The sequence below is a fragment of the Falco punctatus genome, assembly GCF_963210335.1.
Source record: "Falco punctatus genome assembly, chromosome: 11".
Lineage (NCBI taxonomy): Eukaryota > Metazoa > Chordata > Aves > Falconiformes > Falconidae > Falco > Falco punctatus.
The window spans coordinates 28,890,500-28,903,019 of NC_137591.1; the positions used below are offsets into that span (position 1 = coordinate 28,890,500).

The 12,520-nt window shown below is 41.0% G+C and overlaps 1 protein-coding gene across 9 annotated transcripts in view; it reads right to left on the reverse strand.

Moving 5' to 3' along the window:
- CEP350 (centrosomal protein 350) overlaps window positions 1-12,520 on the reverse strand; it is an 80,766-nt gene that overhangs the window by 5,879 nt on the left and 62,367 nt on the right. For all 9 annotated transcript variants that reach the window (XM_080407361.1, XM_080407359.1, XM_080407363.1 and 6 more), the window contains 7 exons: window positions 12,203-12,363; window positions 11,582-11,721; window positions 10,704-10,786; window positions 7,937-10,005; window positions 6,551-6,952; window positions 6,317-6,463; window positions 5,039-5,161 (listed from right to left, as the gene is read on the reverse strand). In XM_080407361.1, coding sequence (XP_080263487.1) covers window positions 5,039-5,161; window positions 6,317-6,463; window positions 6,551-6,952; window positions 7,937-10,005; window positions 10,704-10,786; window positions 11,582-11,721; window positions 12,203-12,363 — 3,125 coding nt within the window. The remainder of the gene's footprint in view (window positions 1-5,038; window positions 5,162-6,316; window positions 6,464-6,550; window positions 6,953-7,936; window positions 10,006-10,703; window positions 10,787-11,581; window positions 11,722-12,202; window positions 12,364-12,520) is intronic.

The following is a 12,520-nucleotide window of genomic DNA, read 5'->3' on the forward strand; positions in this document are numbered from 1 at the left end:
TGTGTTGTGTGTCTGCATCACAGACTATTTAGGTGAGGAAAAGCAAGAGACAGGGGTATGAAAAGAAGAGGTGGTGCCAAAAAACCAGGGTTCCCAAAAAGCAGAAGTGGTCTGGGAAAGTAAACATGGGGCCTAGAGGGAGAAGGTTAAGATCCTGGCTGGAGGGAATAATCTGGAAAGGAAGGAGGTGGGTGAAGACAAAACACTGGGTGAGGGATGCCCAGGGACCTTGATCAATGATGTCCAAGACTAGTAACCAGGAGCAGCTGCACAATACCAGCTGATGCCATTTTCTGTGTGACCCTCCCAGGCCAGCAGCAACCTTGCTGCTGGGAAGCCAAGTCGACACCTAGTGAACCTAACATTGGGGTTGGGGGGAAGCAAGAGAGTAAAATAATCAAGCAGATTAAAAGCTCTGATCAAACTGGCCCTTAAACAAACCCCAATATCCAGATCCACACTAATAAGCTGCTGTTTATTCTGTCTCACCTGGAACAACGTGATGGGCCAGTTCCTTTACTGTGTTCCAGGAGGAAAAAGAGATACGTGGTATAAAGAAGTGCAAGTAAACAGGAGAGGAGAAGGTAACTTGATCCAGGCTGGATGTTAAATAGCAGCAGAAAGATGAAGAAAGAAAAACAGTATCAGTTATTAATTTTCTCTTGCCTCTATCACTCCCCTCTTTCTCAGAGGCACAGTGCACAATTTCCGTTGGCATTAGGAGGACTTCCTTGAGCATACTTTTGTAAAACTCAGAAAATGTGCAAGCTGCAGCTGCAGGCAAGTGTTGTTTATAATATATTCAGAACACACGTGGAAACTGCCGTACTGCTTTGCAGCCCTCGCTGCAGATATCTGAGCCAAGGCAGTTGCACTCCTTTGTCTGGGAAAGGTTTGATCCATTTGTTGTATTACCACAAACCGCTTGTAAGCAACGGAGACAGTTTGCTTACGTTCAGCAACTATCGTGGCTTTCATGGAAATGGGCTTTACCCTGTCCTCAGGACACACACAGCATTTAAGTTCTTGCCCATTCTCATGGCAAAAGTAAAATTTCACACACATATTTGATATCAGGAAGTAAGTTCTCTGTACCAGAGGGAAACTGCATTTGGGCAAAATCAGGACAAGAACTGTTGCAATGAAACTGAATTTCATGCTACAGGAAAAGATAAATAGTGACACAATGCAGAAGGCTGTGAGGTATGTTTTTTTTTTCTGTGTGCTTTTTTCTGTATGCATATTTTTTTTTTTAAACACAGGAAGAAAGAAGGGGGCATGCACACAAAAGAAAAATCAGGATATACCAAGGTAGTGTGAACCTGCTGGCCATCCAATATATGTCATGATACCCAAAAACAACAATTAAAAAAATTACAATCTGAAGGAAACTTTAGAGAGTAAGTTTTGTTTTCTGGAGGTTCCCATTCAAATCCATGAATATCTGCAAAATAAACTACATTTAAGGAGTCACCAGATCATCTGGGAGACTGAAAAGAATAAAAATCCAGATAGAAACTAGTGCCTTGGAAAAACATCAGTAAGAGGTATGCAGGCAGGTGCACTGTCACAGCCCTTCGCTCTGAGTGCCTGGAAATCTTAAGAGCACGACTCCGCACACAAACAGGCTTTGATTCTCTTCTTACTGTTATGCTCCCCTTGGGTTCAGATCTCTGGTGCCATTGAAGTGGGCTTTCTGATGAAGCCAGATTGATAGGAACAGTTTTTCTTTGTTGCAGAGTTTCTACACGGAGAGAAACATTCTAGCTGTTAAGTCAACAGGTCAGAAGATCAAGTACTTTTCAGCACTCTGTTGGCAGGCTTCTCAGGTGTGAAAACTAAACACATAGGTCTGGCAGTATCATGGGAGCTTTGCTTTACTCAAGTTCTGGATAAAAGAGAAGAGGGGGTGGCAAGGAAAGCAATGGCAGTTTGTTCTACCCTCATGCACACAGATGAGCACAGGGAGTTCTGGCTGGAGGCCCAAGTGGGAAAAAAGAAAGGGGAAGAAAAAAAAAAAAGTAGTGGAAACAGTCTATTGTTAGCACTCAAACTTAAATAAAGAGATAGGAGGGTTCTTGCTGTAGCTTAAAAAGAGGTTTTTAAGGGTTTGAAAGGTGCAGGCAGCCCTGATGTACTGAAATGCAGCACCTCAGCCTACCTGTACATTGGAGATTTTCCCACAAAGGACAGACTCTATACATGTGATAAAGGTGGCAACACCAAGGGACACAAGAAGGAAGAAAACACCTAAATATTCCTTTACCTTGACTTTAAACAAAGTAGCTTTTTATAAATGTGAATCTCCCGTACTTGCTTACTGAAAGCCAAGATTTGCTGTGAATGTTAATAACTGGGGCAACTATCCAGCAGATCAGAAATCTCTTAAGAAATCCCAATACAAATGCTTTCTGAGGACAGAGATGCCTGCTCAAAGTTAACAGTGCTGCAAAAAAGGAGAAGAAGATGGGGTTTCCCCACTGACAGAAAACCATGGCTAACTATATTAGTGTCAATGCTGGGAAGCACAGACAAAAGTGGAAATGCAACTAGATGCAGTGACTGGGTGAATCAACAAAGATCAATGCAGAGCAAGGAGGCAAAGGACTAACCCATTCCCGTTCTCTCCTTAATTCCCAGCAGGTGAGACAGCTGATTGCAGTTACCCACAGGACCCAGCATGACAGAGAGCACCCACGCAGCGCAGGCTGCTCCTACTGCCGTGGCTCCTTCCCTACAAGGCTGAACCTTTGGTGGAGACAAGAATCACTGGGAATTGGGTTTAGTATGATAATCCCAGAAGGATGCATCCAGAAATAATCAAGGAGAGAGTAAGCTGGGTAGAATAGCCTGGCATTTGCTTCTGTGCCTTCAAAAGAAATAAAGTCATGCTTAGCTCCTGGGTCAGAGTATTGGACAGTCAGATGTGTCAGTACTCTCACTGAAGCCACTAAAAATACAAAGTTGTCTCAACAGAAAACTATTAAAGGATGTTTTCCTTCAAAAGGTTAGTTTTAACTGAAGGGGAAATGAAGAAAATGGGAAGGATCTGTGTTCAAGGTTTACATCCAAATAACAGAAGCCTAAGAATGTTTACTCGTTTTAAAAAGATCATGTTTTACTTTAACAGTCTTTGTAAGCAGCAAAAGAATGCAGAGAATCAATCAGCTCACGCACGTACCCACATGACATCCCCTGCGCACTGCAAGAGGTGTGTGTTGGCTGAATCTTCACAAAAACTTGAACAAAGCATTTTTGATTGTGATTTCTAAAGAAGCTTCTACAGCACCTAAACCTACCAAAAAAAGTCTTCATTTCTCTTTCAGGAAATTGCTGTGTTGTACAACTTGAATATACTTTTACCAAAATTTGGAAAATTCCAAACCTGACCTCTCAGTTTAGGGCTACACCGTGAGTTACTAGGTTAGACGGCAGATCTTGCACAGACCTGTATATCCACTTAGGACCTTGGATTTGCATTACCACAGAACTCACAACCTTAACAGAAGTTGGAGGCTGACTAGGAGACAGAGAAAGCTATCCAGATACTTCATGTTTTATAAAGATTTTAATAAAACAAAGGTTAAAGAAATTGAATGCTATCTCCCTTAGGTTTTTAGTTCGAAGTTTCTCTGATAGTGTCTCACATTACAGTATAAATTTGTTAGCAATGCCACTGAGACTGCCTTATTCCTAAAGCATGGCATGCTGCAACCTTCACAGAGTTATTCCCAGCCTTTGGCTAAAATTTTATTACCATATTCTTGTGAGAACAAAATAAAATTAAACACATTATTTATTAAGCCAAACTTGTCAGAGCTCCATTAATCTTTGATGTCTGGGTCTGCATGTAAATTGCAGATCAGATCGTCTGAACTTCAAATATGTTCTACCTAAAGCACTTTGGATGCCTTCAACTAGAACAATTTTTTCCAGTCAGGGATCTTTCTTTCCAAGCATGGTTCAAAGAAATTAGGATATTGGTACACAGACATAATAGTTGTGCTGTTCTCTCAGGGATCTAAACATAAGACTTTTTTGTTCATGCTTTAACAGCCTCCATATCCCAGAACTGAGCGTATCCCAGACATACAGGAGGTCCTATGCATAGATATTCTATTTACACACAATTAAACCCCTGGGAAAAAGCCTGCACTGGAAACCTTCCACTGATGGGCAATTAAAAGACCACACGACCCATGACTCGAAGTTACTTATATGTGTGCGTGTGTGGAATCAATTTCAGGTATAATTAAGTGAAGCACGGTGTTAATGACAACTCATATTCCCAAGAAGAACCTTCACTATCATTATAGCCAATAAAGATGTTAATCATCCTGCAATACAAGCCAACAAGTAACTTTCAAAAACTAGTACACAGCCAGACATGCTCTATTTTGCAGTTTTAATACTGAACTGCCTTTGCCCCAGTCGCAGCTGCATTCACTAGTTCACGTAAAGCACTAGAGGAAAAGCTCAGCTGTGGGTACCGTCTGCCAGACCAGTTACCTTGTACTAGTGACTATCCTGTCCCATACTGTCTTTTCAGAGTCTTTCCTGTTCTAACCCAATGACTTCTGCAATCTTTTGGTTGAATCTGGTTAGCAATCTGGGCTATTAAGTTCTCAATATTACTGTCTCCAATTAAACAATACTACTTCAAAATAAAAACATTTCAAATTAAAGTAAGAGGAAAAACCTATTCCCTTCCCAAAGAAAACATTTCCTCTTTCAGCCAAATATTTCAGTGCTTCCTCCTGTAAATTCATGCTTTAAACTTTTGGGAGTGGGCAAATTTATAGTCCAGTCAAATCAGTAGGCATGAACAGTGAATTCGCTCAAATTGCCTCACTTCACTGGCACTCAACTTCTCTTTTTGTCAACAGGGTGCTCTCTAAAATTAAACACCTTCTAACAAGCTCTCATGTGCACTTTTATTCATTAAACAGCATGACTGAATACTGAAAAATAGAATCACATATCACAGTTCAGTCTGGTGGACAGGATCTGACATGATTGTTTATTTTCATCCACTGACCAGTATATGATCCACTCGGTCTCGTTTCTTCCGCCCAAATTTCATCATCTTCTGCCAATCTGTTTTGTGATTAGGCTCCTTTCTCAGGCTGAACAACTTCAGTACTTCAGCTGCAATGAAGCTCTACAGAACAGTAAAGGTGAGATTTATCACATTTGAGCTAAGAAATAAAATGTATGCACAAAGTACCTACCCTAAAACATCACATTATAGAATGCGTAACAGCCTTCTGTTTAGCCAAGAGACATTTGGTGTATGCATGAAAGCTACAGTGAAAGTCTTTGAGGCAGCGTTACACAGGCAAAACAATTACTGAATCCAGAAGTGGGGTGGGGAAAGATACCCACTGCTGTAACAATCTTGAGAACAGAAACTTTCAATCAAAACAGTACAGCAAACAGAAGAATTCATTTTACGGGACCCTATTAAAGAAAAGCGGGGTTGGAGTTTGGTGTCCTTGTCCTGCGTCCCTGCTCTCCCCTGCCACACGCTGCTGAAAATCTTGTCAACACAGTGATCTAGACACTATTTCCGTCTTTTCTCAACAGTTAACATGCTGTATCTTCAGTGGGTTAATAAAAAATACAGTCAACCCTCCCACCAGTTTCAGAAGAAACAGTACAGGTGGGAATCTTCATCTGTTTCCTGATGAGCTGTATGGGAGGTTCTTTGTTGAACGCTTTCAGGCAGACAGTTTCCTTCCAAATGTCCAGCACTGCAAGTTTCACCTAGGTCCAGTCAGGCTCTAACTTTTGGCATTTTGTCCTTTCTTCAGCACTAGCACCAGTAACAGAGACCTCCTCTGGCTTGCCAAATACAATGCCCTCACCTATCAAATTGTGGGTCCCTCTGGGCAACTCTGTCCTCAGTGAGGCTGGCACAAGTGTGTCTGAGTACAAAATCCAGCTCATCCCATTTGGCCCAACCCTACCATGGAACCTATGGATCTATGCCAATATACCCGTACCGAGTTCCACTGAAATCTGCTAAAGCAGCAGTCTGTCAGCATACCAATTTTATAAGATCAAGGTCATCCTGGCAGTTCTGCATAGAGGACTAAGGTTTAAAAGCAACCAGTACCAGCCAAAAGGATAGGGAGGCCAACCTGTTGAGTAAAAAAGACCATTTTGACAAACTCCCTTTCAGGTTTGTAATCTCATTTCTCTTCCCAACTCATCTCTTGCTGGATACACCTGTTCTGATCTTTTAACACCCAGGCAAATGCCAGTACAATATTTTTCATCTCACTTCTCCCGCACAGCAAAGATATCTTCCTACCTTGATTTCATCCAGATCATTTGGATCTTTTACTCGGCGAAAGTAAGCAGATGCGATCCTACACGGTTTCATCCAAATAGGCTGATTTAGATTAGGATCCTCAGCAAAGATCTCCCCGAAGATCTCTCTTGTCAAATCAAATACCACCTTAACAAAGAAAGAAGTAAAACTTAAGGCTTCTGTTGTTCATGGTAAACATTCAAAGTGCAAGAACAAAATGCCTGAAGACTGTACCTTTTTATAAACCTGCTTGTTTATCGTGTCTGTGTCCTGCTCTTTAAGAGTACTGCTAAGATCTGTATGAAGGTTGAAACTTTGCAGATCACGACCCAGTTCTTTCAGTTTCCAGAGTTCCTCAGCTGCTGCATGCACCATACCTTCCACCTCCACCGCAGTATGAGGGACCGCCAAAGGCTCCTCACATGGCTTTGTTGGCACTTTCTGCGGTTCCACCTTGGGCAGCACTGCTGGTTCCTCAGCTTGCTTCTGCTGGACCTTACGGGAACTCAGACCATAGTCCTCATCAAACCAGTCCTGGTCATCTCCCAGCACACTCAGGAACTCCTGATTGAGCTCCAGCTCTGCCAGTCTCTTGGCAAGCTCTTCCTGACCACTGGCACCAAACACTGGACTCTCCTGTGAATTAAGAGCCACAGAGTAAATAGAAAAGTGGCATCACACCGTTGTCCAACTCAGATTTTAGAATGCTCTACTGATGTAATTGGCAATACATGCACAAACACTCAGAAAAATTGTAAAGAGCCCACAGTGAAATTAGAAACGTTTTGATTCAAATACTTGAGGTTTCTATCACTCCCGATGAATGCTTTCAGAGTGTTCCTACAGAGCTTAAAAGACTGTGCCTCCTGCCTACTGCCTGTCTACTGTTTAACTGTTTATGAAAGGCTGAGTGGTTTAAAAACTGATAATATGACATACAGCTTTTCACTTCACTTACCAGCAGTCTCAGATCTAAATCAAGTGCTTAAAAGCTTTTAGCAGGCGACGGTTGTTTTAGTGACTGAGTGGTGCTATTACTGGTGAAATGGGCTGAAGTTTTCTGTGATGATAATATACTGAGATCAATGGCAAAGCAGACAGGTTTACTGGGATCTTCAGCAGAAAGGCCATGTCCTGTACCTGTATCATTAATGGCTGTTCTGAGGAAGCTTGAACTTCTACTACTCACGATATATTAGTTCAGTGGATAGAACACCCTGACAACTTAATGACATCCATAGCAACTAATTATATTTGAGGACGATTATTTTGTATCAAGAATAGACAGAGGTAAGTTTACAGCCTACCGGATTTTGCTGTTTTTAAAATAAAAAATGAAGGTAAGGCTTAAATACAAATTGAACATGTAAGCAGAATGCAACCTAAAAGAAGTATTTTTCACTTTCATGTGCCAAAACGCAACTTTCAGCCTGTAGGGCTATCAAAACGATCCATGACCTGGGATACACAAGAACAAACATGTAAGACATACGTACAGGCAATCTCCACATCACTCAACAGAACTTGGGAAAAAACAAACTGGTGCCACACAGCATTCCTCAGATTCAATCATCATCAGTCAAAGGAACAATCAACTCTTAACATCAGTTTGCTACTTACTGGTCTGGGACACATGTCTGGAGAGGAGAGTTCTTCTCTTTCATCTTCCAAATTGCAACTTAGAAAAAAGTTATTCAGTCCGTCAGGAATCTGATTTTCTACGTGCTGGCATGGGGGACTGGAATCCTCCTTCACATCACAGAGCTCCTGGTTGCTGAGCTGGATTTTCTCATTCCTGACCTTCTTTATTTGCTGTAACTGATTGACTGTGTCTTTCACAAAATCTCTAAGTAGACTGTCTGTCAGCAAACTGACTTTTTCCAGTTGGTCTTTTGACTTTTCTTCCTCTCTAAGCGGTAGTCTAAGCTGTGCTTCTAACTGGTTCTTTTCTTTTGTCAGCAAATCCAGAAGTGGTGTTGCAGGCTTCTCCACAACTCCAGGAGAGAGATCATCTAATTTTTCAGCACACTCTTCTCCCAGTGTCTTCTGCTTCTCCAGTTTTTCAGAAAGGAAATCTGGGATGTCATCCAACTGAACAGTGGAAATCTCATCCACAACACTAGGAGTGCGAGAAGCAAGGCTGGTCTCCTCTTTTACAGCATGCTTCAGATAATCCACCACTGACTGTTCTTGGGCAAATGATTCAGTAGCTACACAAGTCTCCTTTATGCTGTTTGCTTTAGAAGACAACTCCTCATCAACCCTCTCTTCAGCTGAGGCTTCTGAAACAGCTGTGTCTGCAGGAGCTTTATCCTGGGGATAGTTCTCTGCTGCATCTCTGCCCTGGCTTTCATCCTCTTTGCCAGGTTTGGAACTCCCTCTGTCTTTCTGCTCTGCTTTGTGTTGCTTCTCCAGTCTATCATCGAACAATGAGTCTTCATCCTTGTTTGTGTCTAAATGGCTATCAATACTTCCTGTAATGTGAGAGATTTTTTGAGGAGGAGCAAAAATACCATGCTTTTCTTTGCAATCAAAATATTTAATACCATCATAAGTTCCATTATTGTTCCCTTCAGGTTTATCCAACTCCACGCCAGCCCAAAATCCTTTGGCAAATTTAGTCAGACCCTTGAATCGCAATGTTCCAGGTTGGACTTTACTCACAAGTACTCTATCACCAATGCTGAAATTCAGCAAACTATCTGTTTCTTCCATGACCAAAACAGAGGCCCACAGTGGTGATCCAGCAGGGGACTGTTCTTGCTCCACATCTCTGCGTTCAGTGTTTTTTATAAGTTCTGTTGGGGACTTAAGTTCTAATAACCTCTCTGAATGCATGCTGCCAGAGAGAGAGAGAGACCTGTCGCTGAGGCATTCACTGATTTCGCCATCACTGCCGAGGCTGGTGGATCTGCTTCTGCTGGTCTGTGTGTGCTGCGACCACTCTCTCAGTGACTCCCCATTAGGGGAGAGAAGAGATGCTTCGAAGTCATCTTTGTAATGCCCCCCAGGAAACGTTTCTTCAGTTGATGCCCGTTTTCTGGAGGAGGATCCTTCAAAGTCTTCAAGGTATGATGGCTCTTTCTGACTAAAGGGTTGTTCTGAAAGCAGGTAACCTTTCTCCTCTGCAGATCTGCTGAGCTTGCGAGAAGACTCTTCTACACTTGGGCCACTTACGGCTTCTTTATCTACCAGTCTGTGTTCTAAGATTTCTTCTGTACCATCAAGACTTTCCACAGCCAAACCAAACAGTTCCTTCTGAGAGTGCTTGTCTTCCGAACAGAGGACTTTCTTTGGAAGGATGTCCTGTGAGCTGTCCTGCTCTTTATCTAACGTCAACAAGACATCAGAACTCTCCAAAGGTTTAACATGAGAACCTTCAATCTCATATTCCTCTGACTTTATGTATTCCAAGTCTTCCTGTATCTCAGATTTATGACTGAAGGCAGCCTCATCACTGGATGCATTTGCCACATTGTTCATTGACCCATGGGATATTCTGCTGATGTCTTTCACATCTTTGAAAAGAGATGATGAAGGTACATTATCTAAGGAATCACCAGATTCTGCTCTGGAACTTCTCGGTGACATCAAAACCGAGGAAGATGTTCCAGAAGCATGAATATCTGTCACAGCCACCTTCTTGGTGTGCACAGGCACAGATTCCTCAGTCCTTGATGATACAGCATCTTGAAGGAAAATAAACAGTGAATTATAGCAGATCATACAGCCTGCGTTGTTTTATTGAAAACTGCAACCACAGGCAACAAAACTAACCTCAAGGTTTCTATGCTAAAAGAAGATACAAACTGGTGCCTTGGAAACATGTATATCTAGCTGTCCTATGAACACAAGCAACATTCACACAGTTCCAGGGTGCTAACACTTTCCTTCCAATTCTGTTCCTTGTACCAGTATTTCATAACACCATAAAATACTAAGCCCAAGGCAAGTTATTTGTTTGCAAGCCACAAATATAACCAAGAATAGAAGTGCAGATAATGAATAGACAATGATCAACAGCGTAATATTGAAAAGTATCTAAAGAAAACCACCCCTGTTCCTAAATTCTTCATGATTTCTGGTTTTCTTACTTTCTTCAAGTGAAAAAAGAATAAAAAATAGAAGGGAGAAAAAAAGCTGTCACTTAACTTTGGTTTCACACAAACCTCAGCAAGAGTAAAACTAAACACTGAATATACAAGAAACAGCAAAAGAAGAAGCCTACTAAATAAAACCAGCAAAAAAAATAGCTTGATCATTACAGATAAAGTCTGCACCATCTCTTAAAACCTCTTCTTGAATCAAGAAGGTAAAAATTAAAGAATTTTAAAACAGTCAGACTTCATAATTTTAACCTGTAGTACAGAATCTTCCAGTTACATACCTGCATGTTCTGAAATGGATTCCAAAGATGCTCTGGATCGCTCTGATTCAGCCAGTGATTTCCAGTTTTTAGCTGTCTCAGGCCTAAATTTGAAAAATCAAATTGCATGAATCATGGTTAAACCAGAGTATATTGGGTTCTTTTTGTTGTTTTTTTTTTTTAGTAAATAAAAATAGAAATACAAGCCTCTATAATTATAATACCACACGAATGATAACATAAGCAGTTTGTCAACATACTGTGACCTTAGAAAATAGGAATGGGGACAGAGGGGAGACTTTGGCAAGTCCAGGAAACTAATTTTTTAAAAGACTAATCAAACTTTAGCCTTTTTTGAAACAAAAAAAGAAAAAAAGAAAAAAGAATAAGAAACCTTTTTTTTTTTACTTGAATGCACTAAAATCGCACCATCTGCTGGAGAAAAGGAAACACTTCAAAATACACTGGAGTGTAGAAATTCTCCACCTTTTAAAACCTGAGATCTAAACCAGATTTAAGTTGCAAAGCTGAATGGTTTGCCTCACACTGTGGCACGCATGAGTGACCAAAATGGGGAAAAAAATTCATTTACGTCTGCAATCCATACAACCATTTGGCACAATTCTTGCACAACTGAAAACGATTGTTCAGAAAGAACTTGAAAATGGGACCTGAAAGGCTGGGCAGGACAAAAAGTGAGATGCGTATGCCTACAAGGACAGTACACTGTACCTGTTTTGGGTCTGACGAGACCAGCAAATAGGTCAACAGGATACTGCCACTGTCCAGTGCTTGAAGGAAGAGCACTTACCAACTTTCCTTGCACTCATGGTTCCCGCTAAAACAGCATTCACCACAGTTTCAGAATAATGTAAAAAAGAAGAAGAAATCCCAGTTACCTATGGAGCGGTGGTGCCTTGATCTTTGGTTTTTCAGCAGCAGCTGAGGATGGAGTTTTAATCTGAGGTTTGGCTGTTGGTGATGCCTCCAGATCTTGGCTCAGCTCTGCTTCAGTCTTCTTGATAAACTCATCATACGACTGCACATGTAAAACAATTATGGCTGTTAGTCTGCTAAACCATAACTACAATCCAGCAATCCAAACCATTAAATGAATAAAGGATACACTTGGTTTCTCTGTAAAGCCATCTATTTAACTTCCTAAAGCTCTACAGTTGTGAATCCTAGAAATTTTAATAATTTACTTTCAAAACCAAATTACATAAGCATCATTCTTTCATCCAAGCTAGGATACTGATGCCTATAAACATAGATAAGACCCCTGAATGCTACTAGTAGCCCATTAAAGATATACATTTTAAAGGGGAAAGGCATTTATGCCTCAAGGCTCTGGTTCATTATTGAAAACAATTAAATAGTCAGAACACAGTCACACTTATATCACAGTAATGTGTCTGTCACAGCTGTTGATACAATATTCTGCCAATACCATCCATACTATAATGATCTATCCAAGGCTAACAGTCTTTTACTTTGCCCTTCTTCCTACTGTTTCTAACCTCCAGTTGTTTGATCAAACTGGCTTCCTGGGCCTTCAGTCTCTCCTTTTGTCTCTTTTTCTGTTCCTTTTTCAGCTGGTAAACCACAGACTTCCTTTTCCGTAGTTCATCTTTCAGGGCCCTGATTCGTCCTTCAATGTCACTTTGATCAGATGTGGTTTCTGAAAAAGTTTAGTTTTAGTCTTTGTAAACTTGCACCTTACAAAACAGCTCCATGCAAAGCAATAAATAGTTGTTTAGTAAATACAAAATATGGTCCAGCAAAATATCAATGATTTTAATGTCAACGTGTTCATTTTAACATAGACAGGTTCTTAA